General features: G+C 30.1%; 15 protein-coding genes across 15 annotated transcripts; 6 read left to right on the forward strand and 9 right to left on the reverse strand.

The window, feature by feature from the left end:
• Positions 1–49: 49 nt before the first annotated feature.
• On the reverse strand, positions 50–2,475 carry BX663DRAFT_512417 (kinase-like domain-containing protein). Its single transcript, XM_051528004.1, has 7 exons — positions 2,351–2,475; positions 2,159–2,284; positions 1,955–2,084; positions 1,824–1,882; positions 541–1,749; positions 309–459; positions 50–240 (listed from the first exon to the last, which is right to left on the reverse strand). The coding sequence occupies exons 1-7, from the start codon at positions 2,438–2,440 to the stop codon at positions 191–193; spliced, it is 1,815 nt and encodes a 604-aa protein (XP_051381772.1). The 5' UTR covers positions 2,441–2,475; the 3' UTR covers positions 50–190.
• A 13-nt stretch (positions 2,476–2,488) lies between these two features.
• Positions 2,489–4,274, reverse strand: BX663DRAFT_512429 (leucine carboxyl methyltransferase). Its single transcript, XM_051528005.1, has 5 exons — positions 4,088–4,274; positions 3,897–3,985; positions 3,634–3,755; positions 3,262–3,527; positions 2,489–3,167 (listed from the first exon to the last, which is right to left on the reverse strand). The coding sequence occupies exons 1-5, from the start codon at positions 4,159–4,161 to the stop codon at positions 2,846–2,848; spliced, it is 873 nt and encodes a 290-aa protein (XP_051381773.1). The 5' UTR covers positions 4,162–4,274; the 3' UTR covers positions 2,489–2,845.
• BX663DRAFT_512438 (S-adenosyl-L-methionine-dependent methyltransferase) lies at positions 4,269–6,041 on the forward strand. Its single transcript, XM_051528006.1, has 5 exons — positions 4,269–4,673; positions 4,743–4,782; positions 4,873–4,933; positions 5,025–5,928; positions 5,984–6,041. Exons 1-4 carry the CDS (start codon positions 4,448–4,450, stop codon positions 5,649–5,651), a joined length of 954 nt encoding a protein of 317 aa, XP_051381774.1. The 5' UTR covers positions 4,269–4,447; the 3' UTR covers positions 5,652–5,928; positions 5,984–6,041.
• Positions 6,042–6,085: 44 nt separating this feature from the next.
• Positions 6,086–6,946, forward strand: BX663DRAFT_512442 (ferritin heavy chain 1). Its single transcript, XM_051528007.1, has 4 exons — positions 6,086–6,274; positions 6,347–6,466; positions 6,528–6,661; positions 6,731–6,946. The coding sequence occupies exons 1-4, from the start codon at positions 6,131–6,133 to the stop codon at positions 6,870–6,872; spliced, it is 540 nt and encodes a 179-aa protein (XP_051381775.1). The 5' UTR covers positions 6,086–6,130; the 3' UTR covers positions 6,873–6,946.
• Positions 6,947–7,135: 189 nt separating this feature from the next.
• BX663DRAFT_88877 (uncharacterized protein) lies at positions 7,136–9,359 on the forward strand. Its single transcript, XM_051532344.1, has 7 exons — positions 7,136–7,532; positions 7,605–7,660; positions 7,726–7,858; positions 7,915–7,979; positions 8,048–8,204; positions 8,273–8,407; positions 8,469–9,359. Exons 1-7 carry the CDS (start codon positions 7,472–7,474, stop codon positions 9,173–9,175), a joined length of 1,314 nt encoding a protein of 437 aa, XP_051381776.1. The 5' UTR covers positions 7,136–7,471; the 3' UTR covers positions 9,176–9,359.
• On the reverse strand, positions 9,285–10,573 carry BX663DRAFT_487086 (uncharacterized protein; the record flags this gene model as incomplete). The annotated part of the gene is made up of 4 exons (XM_051524716.1): positions 9,285–9,308; positions 9,822–9,882; positions 9,952–10,129; positions 10,408–10,573. 4 exons carry the CDS (start codon positions 10,571–10,573, stop codon positions 9,285–9,287), a joined length of 429 nt encoding a protein of 142 aa, XP_051381777.1.
• A 273-nt stretch (positions 10,574–10,846) lies between these two features.
• Positions 10,847–11,820, reverse strand: BX663DRAFT_416331 (uncharacterized protein; the record flags this gene model as incomplete). The annotated part of the gene is made up of 2 exons (XM_051522354.1): positions 10,847–11,643; positions 11,751–11,820. Coding segments are annotated over 2 exons (867 nt in total), but the record flags the coding sequence as incomplete, so codon positions are not given.
• Positions 11,821–12,212: 392 nt separating this feature from the next.
• BX663DRAFT_512456 (uncharacterized protein) lies at positions 12,213–13,428 on the reverse strand. Its single transcript, XM_051528008.1, has 2 exons — positions 12,982–13,428; positions 12,213–12,847 (listed from the first exon to the last, which is right to left on the reverse strand). Exons 1-2 carry the CDS (start codon positions 13,005–13,007, stop codon positions 12,232–12,234), a joined length of 642 nt encoding a protein of 213 aa, XP_051381779.1. The 5' UTR covers positions 13,008–13,428; the 3' UTR covers positions 12,213–12,231.
• A 585-nt stretch (positions 13,429–14,013) lies between these two features.
• BX663DRAFT_531576 (Rho GTPase activation protein) lies at positions 14,014–16,982 on the forward strand (the record flags this gene model as incomplete). The annotated part of the gene is made up of 9 exons (XM_051530391.1): positions 14,014–14,230; positions 14,286–14,419; positions 14,511–14,759; positions 14,825–14,936; positions 14,972–15,411; positions 15,470–15,860; positions 16,023–16,617; positions 16,677–16,803; positions 16,881–16,982. The coding sequence occupies 9 exons, from the start codon at positions 14,014–14,016 to the stop codon at positions 16,980–16,982; spliced, it is 2,367 nt and encodes a 788-aa protein (XP_051381780.1).
• Positions 16,983–17,069: 87 nt separating this feature from the next.
• BX663DRAFT_512461 (uncharacterized protein) lies at positions 17,070–18,074 on the forward strand. Its single transcript, XM_051528009.1, has 6 exons — positions 17,070–17,199; positions 17,266–17,362; positions 17,478–17,558; positions 17,662–17,705; positions 17,766–17,852; positions 17,923–18,074. The coding sequence occupies exons 1-6, from the start codon at positions 17,146–17,148 to the stop codon at positions 18,013–18,015; spliced, it is 456 nt and encodes a 151-aa protein (XP_051381781.1). The 5' UTR covers positions 17,070–17,145; the 3' UTR covers positions 18,016–18,074.
• On the reverse strand, positions 18,075–20,063 carry BX663DRAFT_512463 (uncharacterized protein). Its single transcript, XM_051528010.1, has 7 exons — positions 19,703–20,063; positions 19,581–19,637; positions 19,292–19,520; positions 18,977–19,183; positions 18,506–18,904; positions 18,203–18,408; positions 18,075–18,144 (listed from the first exon to the last, which is right to left on the reverse strand). Exons 1-7 carry the CDS (start codon positions 19,985–19,987, stop codon positions 18,121–18,123), a joined length of 1,407 nt encoding a protein of 468 aa, XP_051381782.1. The 5' UTR covers positions 19,988–20,063; the 3' UTR covers positions 18,075–18,120.
• Positions 20,064–20,770: 707 nt separating this feature from the next.
• On the reverse strand, positions 20,771–22,542 carry BX663DRAFT_474304 (major facilitator superfamily domain-containing protein; the record flags this gene model as incomplete). Its single annotated transcript, XM_051524220.1, has 3 exons — positions 20,771–21,606; positions 21,718–22,280; positions 22,379–22,542. The coding sequence occupies 3 exons, from the start codon at positions 22,540–22,542 to the stop codon at positions 20,861–20,863; spliced, it is 1,473 nt and encodes a 490-aa protein (XP_051381783.1). The 3' UTR covers positions 20,771–20,860.
• A 240-nt stretch (positions 22,543–22,782) lies between these two features.
• Positions 22,783–23,272, reverse strand: BX663DRAFT_474306 (uncharacterized protein). The gene is made up of 2 exons (XM_051524221.1): positions 23,163–23,272; positions 22,783–23,093 (listed from the first exon to the last, which is right to left on the reverse strand). The coding sequence occupies exon 2, from the start codon at positions 22,960–22,962 to the stop codon at positions 22,789–22,791; it is 174 nt and encodes a 57-aa protein (XP_051381784.1). The 5' UTR covers positions 22,963–23,093; positions 23,163–23,272; the 3' UTR covers positions 22,783–22,788.
• BX663DRAFT_89150 (uncharacterized protein) lies at positions 22,826–25,043 on the reverse strand. The gene is made up of 4 exons (XM_051532345.1): positions 24,913–25,043; positions 24,381–24,773; positions 23,163–24,314; positions 22,826–23,093 (listed from the first exon to the last, which is right to left on the reverse strand). The coding sequence occupies exons 2-4, from the start codon at positions 24,690–24,692 to the stop codon at positions 22,983–22,985; spliced, it is 1,575 nt and encodes a 524-aa protein (XP_051381785.1). The 5' UTR covers positions 24,693–24,773; positions 24,913–25,043; the 3' UTR covers positions 22,826–22,982.
• Positions 25,044–25,953: 910 nt separating this feature from the next.
• Positions 25,954–27,349, forward strand: BX663DRAFT_536856 (ankyrin repeat-containing domain protein). Its single transcript, XM_051530642.1, has 2 exons — positions 25,954–26,035; positions 26,121–27,349. The coding sequence occupies exon 2, from the start codon at positions 26,285–26,287 to the stop codon at positions 27,236–27,238; it is 954 nt and encodes a 317-aa protein (XP_051381786.1). The 5' UTR covers positions 25,954–26,035; positions 26,121–26,284; the 3' UTR covers positions 27,239–27,349.
• Positions 27,350–27,397: the final 48 nt, after the last annotated feature.

Below are 27,397 nucleotides of genomic sequence, written 5' to 3' on the forward strand. Positions count from 1 at the left end.
ATAATGGTAGCAAAAGCAACTACAGCTTTTTTTAAATTGCAACAATAGCGTACACACACACATGTATATAAATAAATAAATATATACATATATACACCACTTTATGACTATTATTTTTTTTTGTGATATATAAACAGGAAAAAAAAAAGCAAAATAGGGTATTATGAAACTTATACACATGTACATTTGGTTAGGTTTGCTGAACTACTTTTTCATATCGTTTTTGAAGAGATTCAATTACTATTAAAAAAAAAAAAGAAAGGAAAGGTCAATTATTATGTGTAAAAATTTGAATAAAATACAATTACAATCTTGAATAATAAAACGATCTTCTACAGAAATGGTTGTTTCATCAGGTACAATCAATATGGCTTCTAATAATAATATAGATTCTTGATATTTGATTTTACAATGATATAAATCTTCACCAATAAGTTGATTTACAGCCGCAGCTCGACTCTATTTATAATATAAGTTCTCTGTTCTCTCTCTCTCTCTCTCTCTCTTTTTTTTTTTTTTTTTTTTTTTTTTTTTTTTCACCATGTCTATTGCTTTATCATATAGTATCTTTTCAATAATACAAAAATTAGTTTCTACAGAATAGCTTAATATTGAACTTCGATTCGTATAAAGATATAATTTTCTATTTATCCAATCTAAAAAGGCCGCTTCTTTTAATGATCTCTGTTGTTGTTGCAGTTCAATAAATTCCAAAATTCTTTTTAATAAAAAAATAGTTTTTAAAGTAACTAAATAGGCTTCCTCTGTAAAGACTTTATCTAGAGGATGTTGTTTATGTTCTTTATATTTCTCATCTGCAAAATTCATCACTACTTTACTCACATCCATCAGCTTTTTTAATTCATTTCCTGCAAATATATTCATCACTTCAAATGGTGGTTTCATCATCATCATTTCATCTTCTTCTGTCTGTAAGGGTGGTGTATTCATTCTTTCTTCAAATATAGTAGATGATGAAGAAGAAGGAAGTGAGGATGAAGATTTATCATGACTAGTACCACCAAATAATTTGAGAGAAGCCATGGAGATAGCTCTCGTTAAGATGGATCCATTTGAAGAACTTGTACTACTATTTGATCTATTGACTTTGATCGAATGATGATCTCCTCTAGGCTGATCCATTGAGTGACTTCGATGCATCGTGAAGGGTGCCCCTGACAACGGTAGTGATGATGATGATGATGATGGTGGTTGTGATAGTGATGGTGGTGATAGTCCTGATTCTATCACTACATATTCATCTTCTACATTAATTGGATCATTTTCCTTTATCGCTAACATCTCTTCTGTTGCTGCTTCTCTTAATTCATCTTTCTTGAGGATAAGATGAACATAATGGCAAAATGCTTCACAAGAGGCTCTTTCGACTGGATTCTTTTTTAATAACACTTTAACTAGATCCTTTAATTCAATACTAAATACATGCATTGTTTCAACAAAATTGATTTGATCGTCATAACGTTGTACCATATCATAAAGTTCAACATGTGTACTAGCAGGAAATAATGTATGTCCAAACATAAGTTCATAGATGACAACCCCTAAACTCCATAAATCTACTTTTGCATCATAGTGTTGTCTATTCAGTATTTCAGGTGCCATATAAAGTGGTGAACCGCAAACTGAATTCGCTAAACATGTCTTGGGCAAGATTTTAGCAAATCCAAAATCAGCCAATTTGATATCCGGTAATATAGTATGATTTAAAGGTGATACAAGTAATATATTCTGTCAAAATGATGAACACACATACACACATAGGTAGCCCTTTTTTTTTTTATTTTATTTATTTATTTATTTACCTTGGGTTTAATATCACGATGAATTAAGTCATGGTCATGCAAATATTTTAAAGCAGAAGCTATAATCATATTATATCATTTAATTTTATTCTTATTCAATTAATGATAATAATAATAATAATAAAACTTACCAAATTGCTTTAAAAAATGAAGAATAACATCTTCAGACATACCACGACATTGATAGGTTTCCTTTATTAAGTCATGCATGTCTCCCATTGAACAATATTCCATAATAAGATATGCATGGCTGTCTGTTCTCTGTGTTTTAAAAAAAATAAAATAAAATAAAATTTAATTCCATTGTATTAACTCAGTGTTCTATATAAGCATACAATATAGTCATCATAACCAATAATATAAGGATGTTGAATTGATCTCATAATGTTGATTTCCATTTCAATGTAACGTAATTGATTCTTATTTACTTTCTTTTGACTGATTGCTTTAATAGCTACAATCTTTTTTGTATACTTTTTTTTTTTTTTAATATGCAAAAGTATTTATTCAATTATTATTATTTTCACCTTATGCTTTGCTTTATAAACAACAGCAAAGGAACCTTTTCCAAGCTTTTCTTTTATTTCATAAAATCCTATTGTTTTAGAATGACTCATTGTTAAAATGTAAAGAAAGATAAATATGAATTTATTTAATTTTTTTTTCTCAAAAATAAAATAAAGGAACATAAAAATAAGGGCATCATGTGAGTGCATATATAAATATATTTATTTGGGTTCTCTTATCATCCATTTCAAGTCATTTGATAAATGTAAATTGTTACTAGGACAACGACTAAATAATAATTGAAATTAAAAGTCAGTTGTTCATTGATAAATTAGGATAATTGAATATGACAAAAGGCTTCTTGATAGTCCACAGAATTAAAAGCCCAAGCAACGCAATAGTGAGCAGATAATAAATGCCATTCTTCAAGTTCATCCAGCATCTCTAATTTTGATATTCTATGGTTCTATAAATTAAATACTTCAATATTCATTTTTTTTTTATACAAGTTCATTTTACCTTGACATTTCAGCTCTACTCAAATATGTATCATGAATGGTATTCATATCGACTGCCTTTGCATTCTGCCAGCCCAAGTCTTTAAAACGTCTTTCTTGATGAGTTAAATCAGGAAATGCATAGATCCCCTTTAATTCAATATTTCGATTTCTTAGGTTTCGAATCATTATTTTACCAAACGCATCCTCGGGTCGAATTTGCTCATATAAAGTAAACATTGTATTTTTCATGTAATCTGTAATCCACTTTAGAATATGTGTTGAGTCTTCAGGGGGAAGATAAATAAAGACGCATTCAGATAAAAATAAGGTAGGTGCTCTAATTAATTAAAATGATAAGACTTTTGTCGCATATATATATATATTGTGTGTGTGTGTATATATATGTGTGTGTATGTGTTTTTTTAACCTACTGAAAATCTAATCCAGCATCTATTAATCTCTTTGAACACGTTGTCCATTCTCTTAAATCACCACCTAATAGACAATAATCTGGACTTTTTAAATCCATTCCTCCTCTTTCAATTTTTACTTGATTGACATTGTCTAAAAGATGAAGTAATTCTTTATGCTTTTTTATCATCATTGCCTTTTTCATTGTAATTTCAGGAAAGTCAACTTCAAAATAGCGCAATAACTGATCTGACAGTTGCATATTGTCTTTATCTAAATAACCTGACTATATAATCTTTTTAATATGTATGTCTTTTCTTCATCATCATCTTCTCCTCCTCCTCTCCCTCTCCCTTCCTCTTTTTTTTTTTTTCTTTCCGTTATAATCTTACTTTGATATTAAAGTATCTTGTATCAAATCCTGCGCCTAATGTTACAATTTGCTTTTTAGGTCCTTGCATACTTAAAAATTGAGATATAATTGAATCAATAGAATAACAACGAAGAAAAGTTCCTTTTTATATATATAATAAATAAGTCTAATATTGCTCTAGTAAATGCACTCTCTTCTCATTCCTTTGCTCGTGGAGATTTTCTCGTCCTCGATCTCTTTCTATCATTCCCTCTTTTTATTATTATTATATTATTCTTTTACCTCTATTGATAATAGGTAAACGTCGAGTAGCGCGTTTAACAAAGAAATGAACAAAAGGATCCTTAATATATCCTAAATTAACAGCTGATCTGATGAAGAATATATATTTATAAATGTATATTTATATAAAAAGAAAGTAAATAAATGGATTCAAGTTCTTTTTTTTTTTTTCTTATAAATTAAATAATTACAATCTACTGACTGTAGCATCATCATTAGTCCCTTTTACAATATCGTCATTTGTTTTAACCTCATCATGAAACATGTTCAAGTTTTTTTATTTTTTAATGTATAAATGTGAAAAATATATATTATACATTCCAAGGTTTTATATATATACCACGAGTTTGTTTAAATAATATATAAATGGTTGTCTATTTTTACCCAATAAAAATGAAAGGATGATCGTTTATTAGTTGGTTCGCTACATGAAAAAATAAATAAAATAAAACACTCCCCCCCTCCACCCTAACCGTCCTGCTGCTTCCCTATTGTTGTAATCCCCTCTTCTTCTTCCCTCCCCCCCTTAATTTCTTTTTTAGCTTGATCTTATGCGTGTAATCATAAAACGATCATTTCAATCTATTACAAGATCAATACGACATTACAGTACTTTCGAGGTTGGTGATTTTTGTATGTTACGAAAAGTACGTTCAGATAAAAAGATGTTTATTGGACCTTTAGAACATGAAGGTAAAAGAGATGTTCAAAGAGGTATCATTACCCATGACGCTATTATTGGAAAAAAACCAAGGACAGTTATAAAGACACATAATGGTAATAAAAAATGGTTATATCCTTTCTTTTTTTTTTTTTCTGTAGACATTAATCATACATTTATTCTAGATGCTGCTGCTTATATGGTACATTTTCCTACATTAGAAGAGTAAAAAAAAAAAAAAAAAAAAAAAAAGCAAACACATAAAAAGCTTTCCTTTTTAAGAAATTCACTAGAGTTTATAAATATATATTATAGCTATGTATTAAATGTACCTAGAGAATGCACACCTATTTATCCAAAAGATGCTTCAGCTATTGTATGAATATAAACTGCATACTATTTTTTTTTATTTTTTTTTAAAAAAAAAGTAGAGGGAATCAAAAGCTAAACCAAATTATACAAAATAGGTACAAATGCTAGATTTAGAACCAGGACATAGAGTCCTTGAAGCAGGTACTGGGAATGGATCATTGACATTATATTTAGCAAAGGCAATTGCAGGAGGAGAGGGAGGTCAAGTTGATACTTTTGATATTCGAGAATCCCATTCCAATTTAGCTAGAAAAAATGTCAACAGATATTCACGTGGAAAATACAGTTCAATGGTGAGATTTCATTTAGGTTCAGTTGGAGAAGAACTAAGATCAAAGAATAAAGAGGAAGAAATATATGATGGAATGGTATTAGATATGCCAGAACCTCATGAAGAAATTCCTCGTATTTTACCATTTCTTAAAAACGATCGTTTCCTCGTTTGTTATTTACCCAACATGACTCAGGTATTAAAGTTGGCTGAGACTATACTTGATTTACCGTTCATGATGGAAAGTTGTATTGAAGCTGAATGGAAAGAATGGGAAGTCAGAGCGACTCAGATAAGAAATAAAATAAAACAAGATCAGGAAGAAAAAGAGGATGAAAAGCCAGTAGCACCCATGAATGCTGCTTGGATTTGTAGACCAAAGAACTTTGATGTGAAAGGTCACACTGCATTTCTTGTCAAGTTGAGGAAATCAGTCACCGTTATTACATAAAATGCTAGACTTTATAAGTAGAAGAAGTTACCTATAAATACCAGTAATTTTTTTATTATTATTAAATTTTATTATTATCTACTTTTTTTTTTTTTCTTCTTCCCTTATGCAACTCACTTATTCAACAAAAAGAATAAATATAGCAAAGCATATGAAAAGTGTTGCTGTGGATGAAGAATCTCCTTTACCATTTAATAACAATAAAAAACATATGTTACAACCTATTACAGATTATTCACAGCGTATAGGGAAATCCCTACCTTATATTTCCTCCAAGGTATAAATAGTACACTGATTTTTTTGTAAGGAAAAGTAATTTGACATTTATGTAGCAAAATAGAAGACGAGTAAATGAAAAAGAGCCTTTTTTAAATAATAGCAAATCAAAATCAAGTATTTTAGTATAAAGTTTTCTTTTTCTTTTCTTTTCTTTTTTTTTTTTCTTCTTCTTTTTTATACACATATACGATAAATAAACTATGGTTATCCAATCTGTTGCTAAGCAAAACTTTTCACAGTTAGCAGAGGATGCTTTAAACCAACAAATACAAATGTATCAATTATCTCAACACACCTATTTAGCTGCCTCTGCTTATTTCGATCAAGCAGACATTTCTTTACCAGTAAAAACTTTTTCTTTCTTTTTTCCTGATAGAATATGACAACTTGTAGATAATAATAAATAATAAATGTAGGGTTTTGCTAAATTCTTTCATGAACGAGCTGAGCACGAGGGACGAAAGGCACGAAAACTGATTGATTATCAAATGACACGTGGTGGTCTTTGTATGATTCAAACCATACCCCAGCCTATAGTAAGTCATTATTAATTATTATCATAAAATATACAAAACGCATGCTTATCATAGACACAAGTATGAATGGAAATCAGCTATGAATGCTATCGAATCCTGCTTAGCACTTGAAAAAGATTTGAATAACTCTTTGCTGAGGTTAACTGCTTTAGCTATTAAACAAACAGATGATGCGCATTTACGTAACTTTTTAAAGTAATAATGATGACTCTGGCTAAAGAATATTCCATTTTATTTATTCATTTATACCCTCTTTAATGATAGGAGAGAACATTTAAAATACAAGGTTGAAACGATTGACCATTTCGTCAAGGGCTATACTCAGCTTAAACGAGTTGGAGGAGAAGGTCTTGGATTACATTTATTAGACCAAAGCTTGTATCAATACGAGAAATTTACAGTTTAATAAATAAAAATAACTAAATGAGAGCATATTTGTGTGTTTTTTTTAAATGTATATAAACGACGCCATTATCATTATTATCACAAGTATAACTATTGGCGTCTAAAATAGTTAGCACTCTTGTTGTTGAGAGGATCTTTATTTATGACGGCATTTTGATTCACAAAAAAAAAAAAAAAAAAAAAAAAACCATTTTTAGTTTAGTTGCTGCTGCTTTTTTTTTCTTTTTCCTTTTTTTTTATCTTCTTTTTCTTTTTTATTTATTTATTTATTATTAAAAAAAAAAAAATGCCAAATAGTTTAACAAATTTAGCAGATAGTATTGAACCAGGGAGCATATCACATACGATTGGGAATTTGGCTCGTGTAGCGACAACACGCCACCATCACTCAGCTCATTTAAGTAGTACAGCTTTACCTGTACCACAACCACCTCAACATACAAATGTCGCCGTCCATTCTCATGAGCATGCTCATTCAGTAGAGTTATCCTCGAGTGCTCCTAATCATTACTCTCAATCCATCACCAATACTTTTCTCATCTCGATAATAGACGTAATTCACAAGTGAGTCTAAGTGCTGTGGATGGTTCTTCTAATAATATGGTAATCGAATTTGATAGTGGTGCTCATGTCATCGTAAGACCTAATCGAATCATTCGAGGTAATAATGCCACTCATATTATAAGAAAAGTCATTATTATTATTATTAATATGCATACATGCATGCATATAGGGAAGGTTATTTTGACAGCTGTTGAACGCTTATACGTAACGAAAATTAGAATTAAGGTAAAAAATGAAGTATACAAATATATAAAAAGACAAGAGGAGTTTAATTTTTGTTTTATATATAGTTTCGTGCAGAAGAAATTGCTATTGTAAGAATTGATGAAGGAGGAGGAGAAATTAGAGGATTTGATAGATTACATGAAAAAATTACAACCTTTTTTGAAGTGGAATGGAAACTATGGGGAAATGATAGTACAGGTAATAAAATACATTACAAATCTATAGGCATAATCATTAATGGGTAATTCTTATAGATTATTCACAAGCTGCTTGGGATGAATTAGAACCGGGGAAATATGAATTTCCTTTTGCTTTAAAGGTAATGAGCATTTATATAATATAAATGACAAAATAGATTAATTTTTTTTTTCTATTTTATTTTAAAAGTTTCCAAATGTGAATTACCCACCTTCCATGGAAGAACCAAAAGGATTTAGTATTCGTTATGTTTGGACAGCACAAGTAAATGGACCTGGTCTTCAATCAGGACTTAAAAGTAGAGAATATTTAACACCTTATAGACCTATTATTGTATCTACTCCAGGTATGTCAATGTAGATTTAGAATCCAGCAACTACTTTGATCTTGATTGTAATTTTTTTTTTTTTATAGATCGTGAGTGGGAATATAAAAAGACATTAATGAACGATAAAAAGACAGCAATAGCGGAAGTAGTTGCAAAATTAATTAAACAATCTTATTGTCCTGGTAATATTCATATATACTTGCGTGTGTGTGTGTGTGTGTGTATGTGTGTGTGTGTACATGTATATGCATATGTTTATAGATCGACTTATACTGCGTATAGATGAACCATTTATAATGCATTTGAAAATAGTACCAAGTCAAACAGATTCTAAAATTACTTCAGTGATATTTAAATTCCGTAAGCACCATGAAGGTAAAATGCTTGTATTAAGGGGAACTGCTTTTAGAGAACATATTCGAGTTGTATTACAAGGACATGCACCAGTTTCTAGCACAGATTCTAAATTTGAAGACGATATTGCATTTGATGTTCCTACACGACTTGTGTCCCCTTCTTTCATATCTCATCATACAAGAGTATATTACGATTTACAATTTCAAGTATCGATTGAACATGGAGGAGGACTATTTAGATCCACTCATATTGCCGAGTTTTCAATTCCAATTACTATTGCTAATTTACCTTATGATCAATTACTACGTATTCCCAGATTAACCTCTATTGAAACATACAAGACTAGTAAAGAATGTCCCCAATTCTTTGATCCTACTTTAGATGAACCGCCTAATCAAACAGGCTTGCCAAGTGAACTCTATGGTACCATCCAAGCTGCCTTAATGACCTCTACTCCTAGAGACGATCCACCCAATTACTTTAGTATTCCTACTTTACCACCACAATTTGAAATACGTAAAGAACGTAAAGAGAGATCCATCTATTTAACACGTTCAATAAAAAGTAGTGCACAAGGATCTGAATTAGTAGAAGCCATGGTCATTCCAGGTTTATTTGATGAAAGCTGGTAGAATATACACATATCATTTAACCTATTTTAATCTGCATGCATCTATCTATATGCCTTTATATATATATGTGTGTATGTATATTCATATATACATCTATTTTTTGTAAGTCTTATGTTGCCAAGTTGACCACATCCTTTATGTATATAAATATAAATTTATATAAAAAAAAAAAAGAGTTTTATTACTATTACTATTACCTTTATTCGTATTATATATAAGAATGGAAAAACAAATACCAACAGAATTCGTATATGATGTTTTATACATGATACCTAGTACAAAATATCAATATGAACAAGACGGTGAAAAAGTAATGCTTGACAAAGAAGAAAAGGACTCGACATTCAAATCGATCACAGCCTACTCTCATTCTAATAGTGATGATAGTTTAATACCTACCATGATATTGGCTGAAAAAGAAGATCTATCTAAATTCTCTATTCATCATCAACAACCACCTACTTTAAAACGCTTCATGGATGTGCCGCCACTTACAGAAAGAATAAGACCATTTTCATATCAAGAAGAAGATTTAAAAAACGAAGAAAGAAAGAAAAAAAAGTTGCTACAAATATTAAAAAAGATTCTATCTTTTTATTATAAAAAGAGAAAGACGTAGTTAGTTTCTACAACCCCTTTATTTTACAATCAATACAGGACAGTGGACATGAGATTGCACATAGTCACTGAAACTACCCATAAAAAACCTTTTTATATGTGTACAAAATAAAATAAATAACATGAAACCATTTTTATTATTAACATAAAGACCTTACTTTTTCCAGCCAGATAAATTTCGACTCCCCATAATTAAACAATCCATTGCATGTGTATCGAGATAATCAATCAAGACGTTACATGCATGTGTTGAATCTGTCTTGAATACATGTGATTTTACTTGAAATCCATTCTGTTTAATTTTATCTACCATTTTCTCCATTGCTTTCATTTTCTCTAGTGTTAACTAAAAATAATAATAGTAAGTTGAACACTATTGCTAGTACTACTACTGCTAGTACTACTACTACTACTACTACTACTACATTCTTATTCTTATTTGACTTACTTCTTTTTCAATTGTTTCAAGTGAGTCTGTAGGTGGTAACTCAATTGATTCTATCGAAAAAAAAAGGGGGGAGGAAGGAAGGAAGGAGAATTTGATTACTACTATTACTATTTTTTCTTTTTTATTTCTAATAATAGTGTTGTTGTAATAGTAGTTGTAGTAGTACCTTGCTCTCCAAATTCACAGTCCAAAACCATGATCATGATTGCATGAATTTCATCCGTAGTTCTTAATATGTTATCCATGGCCCATTCAATTGTTTTATTGGCTTCCTCAGATAATGGATCAATCGCAATAGCAATTTGACGTGATTTTTTATCATCACTTGACATTACTTTAATAAAACAAATAAAAAAGTTAAGAAAAAGAAGGCGATAATAAAATAATAATAATAAAAAAAAATCAAACAAATATTTTCCCCTCGCCTATTTTTAGTTTATTTACACAGAATAGAAAAATTATGCACGGCCTTGTTTTTTTTTCCTCTTTTAATTCCGCTGAATAAAATCAAAATTCATTCTCAAAGTAGTAGGATAAAATTAGGGAAGGTTTCCTTTTTTTTTTTTTTATTTTACATTATGCTATTAAATGATAATTTAATTAGCAGCTTCGAAAGCAGCCTTAGCTTCCTTAATCTTGTTAAGACGTTGCTTTCTGTTAAGGGGAGTAGATCTACGATAAGGCTTAGCAGGCTTACCCTTCTTTTCAGTAGGCTTAGGAGAAGGATCAGCACGGATAGCTTCATGAGCTTCAGCATACATATCTTCAACCTTATCAGAAGTAATACCATTCTTGAGGAAGGTAGCGAATTGCTTCTTGTAACGTTCTTCATCTTCTTCTTCGAGGTATTCCATGTATTCAGCAACGTGAACACCATAGATGTAGTTACGGAGAAGTTCATCATCATTGGTCTTGGTTTCGATATCGAAACCAGGGAAACGGTTACCATTGTGAGGAATGAAGATACCACCATCAGAGGCACCCTTCATGGCACCAAAGACACGGGCACCAGTAGAGGTACGGGCAAGACCGACATCAAGGAAGGCCTTGAAAGGACGAGGAGCATCTTCAGCGGCTTCAATCATTTGAACAGAACCATCAGGTTCAGTGAAACCTTCGTACTTATCAGCAAGACCGAGCTTAGTAAGAGTACGACGAGCAAGGAGAAGACCAGTAGCATAGGCAGCAGCCCAGTTGGTCAAACCACCCTTAATACCGTAACGAGGGAGTTCGTGAGAGTAAGCAGCAGAGAGAACGAAATCACCTTGGAGCTTAGCATAAACAATTTGACAGATGATGTCCTTGTTGGTGAAACGAACAACCAATCTATACTTGGGAGAATTGTACTTGTTCTTGGCTTGAACAACAAGTCTCTTACGAGCATAGTAATCAGTCTTACCCTCTATATTTAAAATACAAATGCTTGTTATTCATTTTATTCAATTCAATTCAACTCAAAAATAATACTGCAAACACTCCATATGCATATATTTATGTTCACTTATATACCTCTTCTTCTACGGTACTTGACTTGGTAACGCTTGAAGTAGGCCTTGTTCTTCTGTTGCTTGACAAAGGGCTAAAACAAACATGGAATGGAAAAAAAAAAAAAATAGATGATTAATTAAAATGGCCATGATGCTAATTTGTAAAATTGAATTGTCATTCATCATCAGAAAATAAGCAATAGTCAACAATTATATCCACTTATATCAACCCATCCATCCATCTTGAATAAATCATTGTATCTATGCTCCTTATAACTGACTATAGCTTATTCTTTCATATATTGATAATACATACCATTTGTGATACTCAACAAAATAAGGAAAATGAAAAGCTCAAAGTATTAGTCTATACCCCCCTTCTTTCCCCTCTTTTTTTTTTTTTTTTTTTTTTTTTTTTTTTTTTTTTTTTGCTTCATAAGAAAAAAAAAGGCGGACAATAAATTTATTTTATTTTATTTATTTTGCTGATCACAATTTCATGTTCATTCATCATTGTTTTTTATAAAGTCATCATAATCAATGGAAAAATCACTATAATAAGCTTCCTTATTTGACTCGGCAACTTCAAGCTGCTTAATTTTGTCAGCCAATTTATTGTTTTCGTCTGTCGCGTCTTCTATTTTCTTGATATTATCGGTTATAGATTCTTTTTCGTCAGTGAAAGGGTTCGAGTGACTTTTGTCCTCCTCAAAAGAAGTATTAGGGTTATCTTTATCTTCTTCAGCAGAATTATTTAAAAGATCTGTAACATTTTCAGCAGAAGCATTTAAAAGATCTTTATCTTCTTCAGAGGAAGTATTTAAAAGATCTTTATCTTCTTCAGAGGAAGTATTTAAAAGATCCTTATCTTCTTCAACAGAAGCACTTGAAATATTCTTATTTTCCTCAGTATCACTATCTGAATGTTCTTCAACATCGTGAGTAGAAGGATTTGAACCATTTTTACTTTCATCAGCATCGTTATTTGATTGCTGCAGCTTATCTTCTTTATTGTCATCGCTTGACGGTTCGTTACTGTCTTTAATACTACAATTTGACTGATGCAGGTTTTCTTCTTCATCATCATTATTTGATTTTTCAATTAAAATATATTTTTTGCTTGGTTTATTTTCATCCATCATTTTAAACCATTCGTATTTTTCTTTCTCTCGTAACATTTTTTTTTCAGTCTTTTTTGCGTCTGTGGTTTTAATTTTTTGTTTGTTTTTCTTTGAATTCTTTTGATAGATAACATAATCAGATATCTCAATGTCTTCATTGTAAATGATCGTCTCTTCTCCGTCTTCACCGACCAATTCCCTGACGATGCGACCATTTAAATCAATATCCGTTACTTCCATACATGAATACCCTAAACGTATACATTTACCGCATAAGGAAGAATCATGCGGTAAAGCAGTTTGTCTATTCTCGTTTCCCCTTTTATTAGGCGCTTGATATTTATAGCTTCTTGGATAGCACTTTTCGTGGCATCTTTTACATATTTGAAAATCATTCAAACTTCCTGCTGCGCTTCTCCATCGTCTACCACAATTTTCACAACCAAAGTAAATGATTCGCACATGAAAGGGTGCCTTTGAATATCCTTTTGTTGCGTTTTTCATTTATTAACTAAATGAAGGGGAAGGAAGGAGAAGATAAAATAAGCTTTATATCAGGAAACTTTATGTATATAAATCGCATAAGAAAAAAATGATAAATAAAATTTGATTTGATTCTTTTTTTTTTTCTCACATAATAAAGCAAGTAAATAGACAATTTGTTTGTTATGGATAAAAGTTGTCAATACTAACCATTTTTTAGCAAATTAAACTGTATTCTTATTTATGGATTCCTTTGTTGACATCACCAATATAAATGTGGATGAGTGTAATGACTTTCTTTACGCGTTTATATCTTTAATAACTGAAAAGAATCATGCAAATTGGTCAATAAAGAAAAGGAAGAAGAAGAATAACTCTTTATTTATTTGTTGATTGTCTTTGTGTTACTTAATAATCGACCCTAAAAGTAACTTTATTTCTTTCTCTCTCTCTCTCTTTTTTTTTTTTTTTTTTTTTTTTTTTTTTTTTTTTTAATTTTTTTTTTTAAAAAAAAATTGTCTTCATCTCTAAAATCAATTGGAAAGTGTCTTCCTATAATATAAATTATTAAATGTAAGCCTATTACACAATATAAACATGAATCAAATTAAATCTTACAATTAGAATGTATAGAAAAGAATACTTTGAGTTATATCAATCGTTTATATATTTTATTGAATGATGACTGATCGTAAAAATGGTATGGTACAAGCATATGGATACCCTAGCAATTCAGGGACAAGTCAAATAGTATCAAGAGCAGTGGCTGCTGCTGCTGCTAATAATCATCATTCCAGTCGTAATAAATCAGCTCGAAATTCTAAACGATATTCTGTCTCTGCATTTTATTCTATGGCTGCAGAACAAGATAATGAAGTAGAAGATGAATTAGCTAAAGGTATTTAAAATAATAATAAAAAATTCTATTATTTATTTATATACATAACAAATAGCTCAGAGAAGTTTAAGAGAATTGAAAACCAAGATTTCTAGTCAATCAAAAAAAAACTTTGTATTAGAAAGAGATGTGAGATATCTTGATTCTCGTATTGCTTTATTAATTCAAAATAGAATTGCTCTAGATGAGGTATTTACTAAATAAATAGAAAAAAAAAAAAAAAACTTGTCATTAAAACTTGGTTACTTCTTTTATTATTCTCTCATCAACTTTCATATAGCAACATGAAATGGCATCTCATCTTGAAGAACATGGTATTGAAAATGGTGACTCTTTTCCAGATGATCGGCGATTACAATTATATGGAAATTTTTTCTTTATTCTTCAAAGCGAACCAAGACATATTGCTACTTTATGTAGACTTGTAAATTTATCCGAAATTGATACATTACTTCAAACTGTCATGTTTACTTTATATGGAAATCAATATGAAAGTAGAGAAGAACATTTATTGTTAACTATGTTTCAAGTAAGTGTATTTGTTCTTGTTATCGTTATTTTAGACTCTTATGTATATAATGTGAAAAAAAAAAGAATGTTTTAGCAGCTCAGTTTGAAACATCAACAGAGTTTGGTTCTTTATTAAGAGCTAATACGCCTGTTTCTCGTATGATGACAACCTACACTAGAAGAAGTCCTGGACAAAGTTATATAAAATCAGTTTTATCTCAAAAATTAAAGACCTTGTTGAGGATCAAGAACTGAATCTTGAAATTAATCCTCTTAAAGTATATGAACAAATGATAGCACAGATAGAAAGTGAAAAGGGATATTTACCGTCTGATTTACCTCGAAGTGTCACTCCAGAGATAGCTGCCAGTAATGAACATGTGCAACACATAATTCAACCTCGTTTAATTCAACTAATGGACATTGCAGAAAGCTTTTTAAATACCATTATTTCATCTACAAGCTCTGTTCCTTATGGTATTCGTTGGATATGTAAACAGATTCGTTCTCTTACAAGAAGAAAGAATCCAACTGCATCTGAATATTCTGTCTGTTCAATGATTGGAGGTTTCTTCTTTTTAAGATTTATTAATCCTGCTATCGTTACTCCAAGAGCATATATGTTATTAGATACTGTACCCTCTAGTGCACCTAGAAGAACTCTCACTTTGGTAATCTTAGATAAATAATTTAGAGATTGATCAGATTAGATTTACATATCATATTTAGGTTGCAAAAATGTTACAAAATTTGGCAAATAGGCCCTCTTATGCAAAGGAAACATATATGCTGCCAACAAATCCATTTGTAGAAAAAAACAAACAGAGAATTAATAAATTCTTAAATGAATTATGTGAAGTAGGCGATTTTTATGAAAAATTAGAGATGGATCAATACATGGCACTTTCAAAAAAGGATATCGAAATTCATATTACTTTAAATGAAATATATAGTACATATAGTCTTGTTCAACGTCATTTAGATATCATTGCACCTAAAGAGAAAGATTATCTTCGTATTCTTATAAATGATCTAGCGCCTGTACCTAATCAAGTATCTCGAAAAGAAAATAAAACCATTGAATTACCTTTATTTAGTCGATGGGAAATACCTATTCAAGGTAGCATTATTAAAATAATAGCAGTACACGCATTCTCTATTTCTATTTCTTTTTTTTTTTTTTTTTTTTTTTTGCTTTTTTTTTTTGCTTTTTTTTTTGCTTTTTTTTTGCTTTTTTTTTTGTTTTTTTCTTTTAATGATTTTAATCATATTATCTATGTAGATCTTACGACTGCACTCATGTCAGAAAATAATATTACACAAAATGATATTCTCTACATGGAGACTAAGGCAATCTACGTTCAATTGATTCGTTCCCTTCCTCATCTTGCGTCTGAACCTCTTGATTTGGATTATATAGCAGAAACAGCAGCTACTATGAAAGATGTACAGTTGGTAAGAAAAGGAATTAAAGTGAAAGACATGTTACGGGAATTAGAAGACGCAGGCGTCATCGACCATAAAGATCATTACAAGTTATTAGTAGAAGAAATTACTCAAGAATTAAATCATTTAGGGAATCTAAGAGAAAAAATAGTACAAGAGATAACTTCTTTAGAAAGTGTCTATAGAATCATTCTGGATCATAATAATTATTTAAAAAGTCAATTAGAGAGTTACAAAGCTTATTTACAGAACGTAAGGATTCAGAGTGGAGGTGAAAAGACAACCAAGAATTCAGTTGGTATTGGGGTTGAAGTTGAAGGAGGGAAAACTAGAAAGACACCTAAAAGTGCCTCTAAAGGTCCCTTTAAATTTTCACATCATCATTTAGAGAAAGAAGGTGTTATTACTGAAAGTACTGTTCCTGAAAACAGGTAATATACATATAAACATACATGCATGCATATATAATATTCTAACTTATTTATCTTAGACGTCCCAATATCTACTTTTCAATTATATCACCTTTACCAAGTACATTTATTATTGCTATGCACTTTAAAGGACGAGATAAAGCTATATTAGAAATGGACTTGAAGCTTGATGATTTGCTTGAAAAGGTATAATCTAATTTTTTTTGTCTTGCTCTAAATTAATACACAACTATATGCATATATATTTATATTTTTTTATACAGCAACAAGATAATGTAGAATTACTGGATCTTGAATATGTTCGCTTAAACGTGACAAAGACTCTTTATCTTTTAAACAAAACGTTTGTGACTAGGCATAAATAACGACGTTATATACACTCTTATTATTACTATTATTACCCTTTTGCTACGCTCTTTACTTTATTGTCTAATCCATTATTTTAATCATGTAACAAATACAGCACTTTTTTTTTTTTCATTTTTATTTTTTTTTTGCGGAGTTGATGAAATCATCTTACTACAAAGCATGCACTTGTTATTATTTAGTATTCTTTCACCTCTATTTATCCATTTTAAAATGGTAATGAAATACTATAATTATAAACAAATACACGTAGATTGATAATGAATGTCCTTGCTGTATTAGAGTGGTACTTCAACTTGTGAAATTGATGATGAATTAGTACAAAAGATTAAAAACTTTCGTCTTGCAAAATATGAAACAGGAAATACAGCCTTTATTTGTAGGTACATTACTTGAATCATCAATGCTTAGTTTTTTTTTAACACTTTTCCTCTTCTTCTTCGTCTCTTTTCATTGTATATGTATATATATATATATATTTTTTCTTTTACAAGTAAAAATTGACCGCCAAAGTTTAAAGATTGTTGAAGATGAAGTTTACGAGGAAAACATTTCTCTAGAAGACTTGGTGGAAGGTAACAAAAACACACACACACACACATATATATAGATATATAGAAAGTGACAGTCGAATATAATGACATGAAACTCATTTAATTTTCTTAAAAAAAAAAAAAGAATTACCCGAGAATACACCTCGTTTCATCATCTTAAGTTATGAGGTAGGATAGAAAATTGAATTCATACTTTGGTATTAACCGGTTTTTTTTTTTTTTTTCTAGTTGAAACATGATGATGGAAGAAAGAACTTTCCTTTACTCTTCATTTATTGGTCACCCTCAACTTGTAAAGCAGAAGTAAATATGCTGGTAAGTAATTAATAAAGATGATGTTAATCCAATGTAATGTTAATTATATATATATATATATTTTTTACAGTATGCATCAGCAAAGACCTATCTTCAAAATAAAATTGACGTTAACAGAGTAAGTATTAAATCATCCTTACTAAACAATAATAACCATTTATGATAGGGATTTGACATTTATGAACCTGAAACTTTAACTGATGAATATATTTCAAAGCAACTTGTTTAATATTTTTATTTTTTTATTTTTATATATATAAATTTTCATTTATTTCTTTTTTCTTTCCCAAATCTAGTATGAAAGAAATATAAGTGATTTGATGAATAAATACATAGAATCAGTTACTTACTTGAATATAGCTTTCAGACATGAAAATCATTTGGGGCATAATTTCTTCTACAATTAAATCTTGAATTTGATACCATTGACCTGTACCACGGTGACGAACATGAACTTTATATGTTCCTTGTCCTGGATCAGGTTTACCTTCATGACAAATATTAGCTACCAAGTCATAATGATCTTCTAATGTTTCTTCATTTGGATTAGTTGTAACTTTTTTTTTCAAAAAAAAAAAAATAAAATAAATAAATAAATAAATAAGAAAAGGGTTAGCAACACTGTCACCATCGCAACTGATTGATTATCTTACAATTTGACATATTCAAGTTTTTAATAGGAAAGTTAACGATAGTGGGGTTCTTTTCACTTGACCAATTGTTTTTATGAAATCGTTTAATATGAAAGATAAGTAATTCTGGAAGTCGAACGATGCTATATTTTCTCCTTTGATTGGCAATCTCTTGTATCTTTTTACCATCAAATTTGCCAAGGATAGTTGTTAAGGGAACTTGTGGAATAATGTCTTTCTCTTTCTCATCTTGATATAAGGGTGCAGGTGGCAAATCTAATGCCAAGAACAAAAATGGTGAAACAACTGACTTAAAGGGTGTATCCAATGTTACTATGAATTTATCTCCATTCGCATTTATACTGCTTAAATCCTGTGATTCAATTTTTACTTCACCTTGAAACTGTTTATAAATAATACCTAAAATATAAAAAAAAAAAAAACGACATCAATTTTTATGGTATTGCATTTCACACTATAGAATCACTTTACTGCTATTCTTTTTCTTTGTTCCTCCCAAATCTTTATGTAATGTATTCAAAAACCATGATAAAAAGTCAATAGCATTACTTTGCTCCGTTAGTTTGAATTTTTTTTGACTTGCATTTGAAATTTCTTGTAATAGTTCGTGAGGACTCACTTGGCCCTTAAATGCCTTTGGATTCCACATTTTTCTAATTAACGCACCAAATCTACATACTTTATACATATACATATATATATTAGTATACATGTATATACATATATATATTAGTATACATGTATATACATATATATATATATTCTTTTGAATTACAATAACAATACCTAATTGAGGATATCCTTTCTTTTCAAATTCTTCAAGAATAAAATAATCTCGAATAGAAGGGATATGTGCAAGAGCTTGAATGACGACATTAACATAATCATTGGCTTTAATATTATTTAAACCCACAAATCCAGGCAAATACTTTTTGTTATTCAAATCATAAGACATTTTCAAATTCTGGTCGAGTTGATGAACTTGTTCTTTTGTCAAGATTGGATTAAGTACATACTATGGAAACTTGAGATGACTACAGGTAATTTTAATAAAACTAAGCATGCTATAGCCTACCTTAATATCATTCAAAGAAGGATTATCAACTTCATAACCATCAGGAAGAACATAGACCTAAAACAAAATAATGAAATGTTTAAACATGTAATTTATTATTATTATTATTATTATTATTTTACCTTTAATGTCTTCAAATTAATAAAGACATGGTGATCCTTATCCATACTATGAAAATAAGCATGAGATGACTTTCCACGACCTTGATAGTACTTTCCACAAGTTAAACAAGCATAAACATTGATTTGAGAGAGGGAGACTGAACACACTTTCTCGAAATCAAAATCTAACATGTGTCTATCGATTGTATCTAAATAAAGATCAGTCGTATCTTCATTTTTTTTTGTTTGTGTTGTTTCTTCTGGTAGAGAATCTAAACGTGCTCTTTTTGCAGATGGTTCTTCCATTATTGCGATTTATGAACTAAAAAGAGAAAGGACTTGGAAAAAAAAAAGAGGCCTTTTTTTTTTTTTTTTTTTTTTTTTTTTTTTAAATAAAAAAAATTGAGAGAATTTTTTTTTTTTTTAAAAAAAATACTAACTTATGCAATAAGAGTTTTGCAAAGGATAATGTAGATATTAAAAGTCTTGATTAACTTTAGTATAGCAGTCAACATTATTTTATAGGCTATTTGCCTATATTTAGTCGTTTTTTTTTTTTTTTTTTTTTTTTTTTTTTTTTTGAAGAGTGAATAATACAATTAATAAAATATGTCTTGACGAAAAAGCTAGGGTTTCTTTTTTCGAAACAAGATTTCTGTAAGTTAAGATAACTATGTATTATCTGTACTAGAATTCACTACTTATAATTACAGGAGAAGAAGTCAAAAAAAAACAATTTAAACTAGAGAAGGATTCATGAAAGTCTATTATATAATAAAAGAACATGGATATAATTTAAAACACGTTGATCAAATATGTATAGTGGCCAAGTTTGACTTACTCTCTCTCTCTCTCTCTTCTACTAAATAAAGAAATAAGCAACTGGCAAAAGTGTCGGTTTTAAACTAGCATATATGAAACTGAATAATAGCTATACAAGATGAACTAAGTTGGGAATAATTATTCTCTCTCCAAAGTCCACACGTGTATATATATATAGATTAGTAGTATTATACTATCAGCTTATGATATGTTAGTATGTGACAATAGATATTAAATATTTCACCATTTGGAAGATAAAATAGCGTAATTTATTAATAATAATAATAATAAAAAATAAAAGATAATTGTAATAAAATGAAAAGAGAAGCACTTAAAAGTACTTGAAAAAAAAAAAAGTTATCTTCGATGATGTCTTTCAAAGCCTTGGACAATAGACTCAAGTGATCTACCTTTGGTTTCGGGTAAAAATATCAAGGTAAATGTAAAAGCTAGGATAGCAAAGACAGCAAAGATGGCAAATGAGTACCCTGCTATACGTGCAAAGATGACAGGGAAGCATTGACCTATCAAGAAATTCATAGCCCAGTTCACACAAGTAGCCACAGAGCCAACTGAGGAAGAAGCATAGGTAGGAGTAAGCTCAGAGGTTAATAACCAAGGGATGGGACCAATACCGATAGCAAAGGAGGCTACATACAAAAAGACAGAGACAACTAAAAGTGCGGGGATGGTATAGACATAGCCAATGACTAAGAGGATTGAAAAGAGACAAGCACCAAAATCACCAATAAGAAGCAAAGGACGACGACCCATGCGGTCAATTAAGATGACAGCCACAATTGTCATAACAAAGTTGACGACTGTAGTAACGATGGCCATATACTTGGACATATTAGCATCAAAGGCAAGGGTGAAAATAGCAGCAGAGTAATACATCACGGCATTGATACCAACAAGTTGCTGAAAGGCATGTAAAAGAATAACAGTAAACGAAATACGACGGATGACAGGATCAACAAAGATTTGAATGATGTTCATTGTATCACGTTGTGAGATTGGGGCCATTATAGCATCATCCTCAGCTGCATTATCAAAGGTACTTTCATCACTTACAGTATGAACTTTAACCGTTTCAGCAGTGGCTAAATGATCCATCTCCGTATCAGCCCTGGTATCTTCAATAGGTTTATCCTTTTTAATATCAACATCTTCTACTTTAGCCTTTTCAATATCAGACGATTGAGGTTCGTAACGAGTTAAAGATTGAGCAGCAGCAGTACCAAAGTGTCCCTCTACCATATCATAGAATTCATGTTCAACGTCACAGTCACCTCTTAACTTTTGTAGTGAGTGTCTAGCATCTTCAATTCGATTCACAGAGACAAGATAGCGAGGAGTTTCAACACATGTACTCATTAAAAAGAATTGAGCAATAGCAGGAATACAGACAATAGCAAAATTAATACGCCAAAGTGGTACAGTAGCCAAGGGTAAGCCGATAATTGATGATAAAAGAATACCGATAACAATAAAGAATTGATTACAGGTGCCCATAGCACCACGAGCCTTAATCGTCGATACTTCACCAATGTAGGTAGGAATAGATAAGGAGCCCATACCACAACCAATACCACATAAAATGCGACCCAAGATAAACATAGATTGATGAACAGCCGTGCCAATCAAAATGCCACCAATAATATATCCAAGATTATTAACAATAATGGCCTTTTTACGTCCAATCCTAGTCTGAATACTACCAGCCGTTAAACCTCCTATGAGTCCACCGACGCAAAAAGAAGCGACAGCAAATCCCCTATTAAAAGAAGAAGAAAAAAAAAAGAGAAAGAGAGAGAGAAAGAAAGTAATGAGTAAGTATATTGTAAAAAAAAAAAATGCATATATATTACATACCAAAGTGCATTATCCATAGGTATACAATCAGGAAAGGCTTTATTAAAGATATGAGCATTACCATTGGGGCAGTTATGAGTAATCTCACCGGGTACATTAGGTGATCCAATAACCCAGCCATTACTAAATGATCCTAAGCAAGCAACAAATACACAGTATACCATGTATTTCGGAAACCTTACAATATATGAATCCATAATAATACTTTATAAATATAAAATATGTAATGATGAGGAAAAAAAAAAAAAGATCAAAAATAAGGCATAAGACATCAAATATTTTTAAAAAAAAAAAAAAAAATATTAAAAAATTTAATAATGGTCTATCGCTAAACCCTAGGAATTAATTGACTTTATTTTCACGGTTCCATTTTATGACGGGAATTATGCAAATCAAAATATATGAAATTATTATAAAACTACTAATGAGAAAAAAAAAAAAAAGAAGAAGAATGCCAGCATAGTATACATTTTACATATACGAAAAAAAAAAGAAAAGTAAGTAATAATAACAAAAGTGAGTAAAATAGATAAATGTATCAATGTGAATATATGTTTTGTTGTATATATATAAATAATAAGCATTAATAAATAAAAACTTAAAATCAAAAATTAGTAGTAGTAGTAGTAGAATTAGCAGTTGTAATTGTTTCTCTTTTACTAAATGCACTCATCAATGGATAGCTATTGTTATTTACTGTATTTTGGCGTACACCCTAAATTATATTGATGAGTATATATATATATATATATATGTATATAATAGTTTAATATTTCAATTTTACCAAAGGATTTTTACTAAAAGATAGTCGAATACCACCCTTAATAGAATTGCTTAATGGATTACCATGTAACTCTTGTAATGCTTGTGCAGCATAAATTGCATCTTCAAATTCTACAAAACACATGGGACCATTTGATTTATTTCGAAATGATAACCTTTTGTATCCAGAACATTTGGAAAACATAGCTCTTAACTCATCTTCATTTGTATTTGGAGGTAAATTGCCGACATAGAGTGTATTACATGGAGGATTTTGATCTGCAGGATTTGAGCTACCAACTAGAATACCACCTAAACTACGATAACTAGATGTAGGAGATAAGATACTAGGTGATGACGATGGTAGTGGTAGTGGTAGTGGTAATGATGTTGTTGATGATGATGATTTTGGAGGTGTAGAGGAGGATGAATGGAGAGGATGAAAACGAGTATTTGTAAAGCTAGAATATTCATTATGATATGTTGATTGATGTTGAGTATAATAGTTATGATTATCATCCATGACTCTAGTCATTCCTGTTGATATGGAAGCTGAAAGAGGAGGTGGAGATGATGAACTATTGATGTTATGAAAAAAGGCATTTATACTTTGAAAGGTACGATCTGTAGTAGGTGTTGACTTGGAAAGATAGTCTAATCCATCCGTGAAATTAACTGAAGATGTGAATCGATTATTATTGGTCGTATTAAATCGACTTGTAGAAATAGAGGGTGTAACAAATAAATCCATTGATCTAGCATCCAGAGATTGAGAACGAGAAATATAGGCCGAATCAGATTGAGTTGACATTAAATCGGAATAAATATCGGAGTAACTTTCATTGGGTGAAATAAGTTCATTAGGCACAGGTTGTTGTGGAACAGAATGAAATGCTTCATAAACAGCAGAAGAGGTATTAGTAGTAGTAGTAGTGGTAGTAGTAGTAGTATTAAAAGGATTTTGATATTGCTTTTGCTGTAAAAAATGAAATGATTGATTATTTTGAACTTGTTGTTGTTGAGTTTCATTTAATAATCCTCGTTTAGTATGTAAATTCTTTTTGGCCATTTCTGCCTTTAATAAACATCCTTTTTCAGCATCTATTCTACGTCCATTCAATATATCTCGAGCATCTATGGCTTCTTTACGAGTACGGAACTTTGCAAATCCAATCTTGAATTCAATAAATAAATAAAAAATGATTAGTCAATTTTTTTTTCATTTATTTGATTTACTTACTATTTGTTTCTTATTATGATTGTTAAATAGGAAATTTTCATCTTCTCCTCCTCCTCCTCCTCCTTCTTTTGTCGTTGGTATTTTTAAAGTTGCAGCTTCAAAACCAGGAGAAAACATAAACATATTTTGAAATTCACGTTCTTGCATATCTTCAGGGAAACCAACTACGAAAATAGTCGAAATTTCATCTTTTATATGTGAAGTAAGACTGTCTTGTTGTTGTGTGAAATAAGAGTTATTGTTTATGAATCCATTAAAAAATGAAGTATGTAAAGGAGTGGGTGAAATAGGCGACGTTGGTGTTTGAGTCATAACTGCAATTTGGAATTAATTATATATATATATATACATACATATATATATGTGTGTGTATATGTGATTCTCCTTTTGAACCTAAAATGCATGGGGGAAAGAAAGAAAGAGGAGGGTAGGATAATTAGCAAAAAAAAAAAAAAAAAAAAAAAAAAAAAAAAAAAAAAAAAAGAAAAAAAAAGAGAGAATATACGTATAAGTAAAAACTTAAATTTCTTACCAAGAAAAACTTTACAAATTAACCTTCCTCTTTTTCTTTGTATAAGACTATATATTTATGTTATAGACACTCTATAGGAAAAGAAATTGTGGGGGAGAAAGATAAAAAAATAAAATAAAATAAAAAATAAAATAAAAGAAAGAAGAAAGAGAAAAACTAATTACGAAAATCGTACTTCGAATTATAAAAAGCACGAGGCAGAAGTCTACTACTGCTATTATAAATCTGGGAGGACAAAGTTACAGGATTTTTTTTTTTAAATACAACGATTTTGTCCGTCAATATTTAGAATAGTAGTAACAATAGTAGTACAAGTAGCAATGGATAAAAGTATTGTTCTTAGCAGTAAGCAAATACTATTATAATATATTACATAATGCAATAAAAAAAACCTTATACAGTAGTATTGTTAACTACTATAGATATACGTAATTAATTATAATTGAGTATACCACTGATAAATTAGATGCAACATTCTTACCTTTTTTTTTCTGTTGTACTTATACAAAGTTGGATTTTTATTTTCCTTGAATATATAAATGATGCCCACATTCATATTTCAATATAAACGTGCTTTAAATAATGAAGTGCTATTGAAGAATTATTATCACACCATACATTTTATCTAGCATTCCACGACTTTATTATACACACAATAAAGCACGTGACCTAAGGTATATATATGCTAAATAAAGCAAGGAGAACTAAATTATAAATGCCATTATATAATTGACAGTTTCTCATATTAATTTAATACGCTTTATTCTACTATTATGTAATTATGTAATACCTAAATGAAAAGGTATGTATTTGTATATATATGAAGTATATAATACTCAATAATTTATGTAATATTTTTATTTTCGAAAAAAAAAAAAAGAATGTACATTTAAAGTAAAAACATGTATACATGTACACTCTAAAATAAAGGGTCAAAAATATGTAAAATGAAATTCAAAGGGGTTAGACTTTTCGAAAATTAGCATAAATCAAAAGTCAAAAAAAAAAGCATTTATTTGATCTCCCTCTCTCTTTTTTTTTCTTTATCCTATTCTTACTATTAAATATCAAGAATAAACTAATGTATACTGCACAGTCAAAGCCCACTTCATCTTTTAATAATGTAAAGATTAAATGTGTAAACATACTTATTGAACAAAATGAAGATATAATAAATTATTATTTTATTTTATTTATATATTATTCAGGGTCCAGGTTTCATAGATATCGATTTAGCTGAACATAATGAGATACAAATCAATGAAGGTAATATAAATTATATGTGTATACTTTTTTTATTTATTTATTTATTTATTTTCTTACCGATATAAATGATAAAGGTGTTGGTAGACTACATCATCAAGTAATTACTATGGAGACTAAACCAAATATATCCATCTGGAAAGCAGCTGAACTAGGAAATATGGCAGCATTGACTTATTTCATTAATCACCATGCTTCCTTTTTTCAACATGAAGATAACGACGATAAAGAAGATACTAATAGAGTTGCTCAACTTTTAAATTCTCGAGATCCAAAAACGGAATGTACCTTAATCTACTTGATTGTGGCAAATAATCCAAACCCAATTGAGCCTTTACGGTTATTACTCGAACAAGGTGCGGATGCTACAGCCCGCAATATATATAACGTACAAGCCGTTCATGCCCTCTTCCTTTATTGTCCAGAACCCATAGAGGCGTTAAAACTTTTATTAGAGCATGACGCTGACCCTAATGCACAAGATGGTGATGGCTGGACAGCTGTTCACTATGCTGCACGATTTTGTAAATCACCAGGGCCCGTTTTAAAATTACTAGTTCAAGTTGGAGCTGATATCAATGCTGTAGATACTAGTAAAAAATCTGCTTTATTTGGACTCTTGGCTAACGGAGACCATAGTGATACTTTAGATTGGCTTATTCATACAGCAAAGGCAAACCTTAGAGTTAAGGGGGATTTTTTGGATGGTCAAACGAGGCGTACAAAACAGGGAACGTTGATTTTACAAGCTGCTAAATATGGACGATTATCATGCTTACGAATCTTAATCAGTTCCTCCTCAGCTATGGAAAGCTTAGTGTCTATTATCACAAAGGAAGAATTAGTATTAGCCATTGACTTTGTGAGGCAGCAATTAGTGAAGGTCATAGAAAGAGATGATATAGAACGCTTAGGATTGATGATTATGATATTGGAAAATTTAATACAAAAGATGTATCCAACAGAGAATAAAAGTATGATTCTAGAAAGTAAAGAAGATAAACATGGGTTAATCAAAAGAAAGCCGAGTTTACTTAAGAGAATAAAAAAAGAGCTTTACTAATTTAAAAAAGATGTGTATTAACCAATAAAATATAAAAAAATAAAAGTCATAAAACTTAATGAACTGCGGCGGCGGGTATAATTTTTAGAAACAATTATTCATAAAAAAAAAAAAAAAAAAAAACCGAGACCAATACTCGTTGTATTTTAACTTCTTTTC

The sequence above is a fragment of the Cokeromyces recurvatus genome (assembly GCF_025118155.1).
Source record: "Cokeromyces recurvatus strain NRRL 2243 chromosome Unknown BX663scaffold_16, whole genome shotgun sequence".
Classification (NCBI taxonomy): domain Eukaryota; kingdom Fungi; phylum Mucoromycota; class Mucoromycetes; order Mucorales; family Mucoraceae; genus Cokeromyces; species Cokeromyces recurvatus.

Coding starts and splice junctions, on each gene's coding strand:
- BX663DRAFT_512417 (XM_051528004.1), bottom strand. CDS start 2,440: ATGAGTCATTCTAAAACAATAGGATTTTATGAAATAAAAGAAAAGCTT. Junction 1,883..1,954: donor TCATTTTTTAAAGCAATTTG/GTAAGTTTTATT, acceptor ATATGATTATAG/CTTCTGCTTTAAAATATTTG. Junction 241..308: donor TCGTTTTATTATTCAAGATT/GTAATTGTATTT, acceptor TTTTTTTAATAG/TAATTGAATCTCTTCAAAAA.
- BX663DRAFT_512429 (XM_051528005.1), bottom strand. CDS start 4,161: ATGTTTCATGATGAGGTTAAAACAAATGACGATATTGTAAAAGGGACT. Junction 3,986..4,087: donor GATGCTACAGTCAGTAGATT/GTAATTATTTAA, acceptor ATTCTTCATCAG/ATCAGCTGTTAATTTAGGAT. Junction 3,528..3,633: donor CAAGATACTTTAATATCAAA/GTAAGATTATAA, acceptor AAGATTATATAG/TCAGGTTATTTAGATAAAGA.
- BX663DRAFT_512438 (XM_051528006.1), top strand. CDS start 4,448: ATGCGTGTAATCATAAAACGATCATTTCAATCTATTACAAGATCAATA. Junction 4,674..4,742: donor AGTTATAAAGACACATAATG/GTAATAAAAAAT, acceptor CATTTATTCTAG/ATGCTGCTGCTTATATGGTA. Junction 4,783..4,872: donor CATTTTCCTACATTAGAAGA/GTAAAAAAAAAA, acceptor TATATATTATAG/CTATGTATTAAATGTACCTA.
- BX663DRAFT_512442 (XM_051528007.1), top strand. CDS start 6,131: ATGGTTATCCAATCTGTTGCTAAGCAAAACTTTTCACAGTTAGCAGAG. Junction 6,275..6,346: donor AAGCAGACATTTCTTTACCA/GTAAAAACTTTT, acceptor TAATAAATGTAG/GGTTTTGCTAAATTCTTTCA. Junction 6,467..6,527: donor AAACCATACCCCAGCCTATA/GTAAGTCATTAT, acceptor CATAGACACAAG/TATGAATGGAAATCAGCTAT.
- BX663DRAFT_88877 (XM_051532344.1), top strand. CDS start 7,472: ATGGTAATCGAATTTGATAGTGGTGCTCATGTCATCGTAAGACCTAAT. Junction 7,533..7,604: donor ACCTAATCGAATCATTCGAG/GTAATAATGCCA, acceptor GCATGCATATAG/GGAAGGTTATTTTGACAGCT. Junction 7,661..7,725: donor TAACGAAAATTAGAATTAAG/GTAAAAAATGAA, acceptor TTTTATATATAG/TTTCGTGCAGAAGAAATTGC.
- BX663DRAFT_512456 (XM_051528008.1), bottom strand. CDS start 13,007: ATGAAGACATTGAGATATCTGATTAT. Junction 12,848..12,981: donor ACATTGAGATATCTGATTAT/GTTATCTATCAA, acceptor AAATAAACCAAG/CAAAAAATATATTTTAATTG.
- BX663DRAFT_512461 (XM_051528009.1), top strand. CDS start 17,146: ATGCACTTGTTATTATTTAGTATTCTTTCACCTCTATTTATCCATTTT. Junction 17,200..17,265: donor TATTTATCCATTTTAAAATG/GTAATGAAATAC, acceptor TTGCTGTATTAG/AGTGGTACTTCAACTTGTGA. Junction 17,363..17,477: donor AGGAAATACAGCCTTTATTT/GTAGGTACATTA, acceptor TTCTTTTACAAG/TAAAAATTGACCGCCAAAGT.
- BX663DRAFT_512463 (XM_051528010.1), bottom strand. CDS start 19,987: ATGGAAGAACCATCTGCAAAAAGAGCACGTTTAGATTCTCTACCAGAA. Junction 19,184..19,291: donor GAAAGGATATCCTCAATTAG/GTATTGTTATTG, acceptor ATATGTATAAAG/TATGTAGATTTGGTGCGTTA. Junction 18,409..18,505: donor AAACTTGAATATGTCAAATT/GTAAGATAATCA, acceptor TGAAAAAAAAAG/TTACAACTAATCCAAATGAA.
- BX663DRAFT_474306 (XM_051524221.1), bottom strand. CDS start 22,962: ATGCTTATTATTTATATATATACAACAAAACATATATTCACATTGATA.
- BX663DRAFT_89150 (XM_051532345.1), bottom strand. CDS start 24,692: ATGACTCAAACACCAACGTCGCCTATTTCACCCACTCCTTTACATACT. Junction 24,315..24,380: donor ATCATAATAAGAAACAAATA/GTAAGTAAATCA, acceptor ATTGAATTCAAG/ATTGGATTTGCAAAGTTCCG. Junction 23,094..23,162: donor CTTTTAGTAAAAATCCTTTG/GTAAAATTGAAA, acceptor AATATAATTTAG/GGTGTACGCCAAAATACAGT.
- BX663DRAFT_536856 (XM_051530642.1), top strand. CDS start 26,285: ATGGAGACTAAACCAAATATATCCATCTGGAAAGCAGCTGAACTAGGA.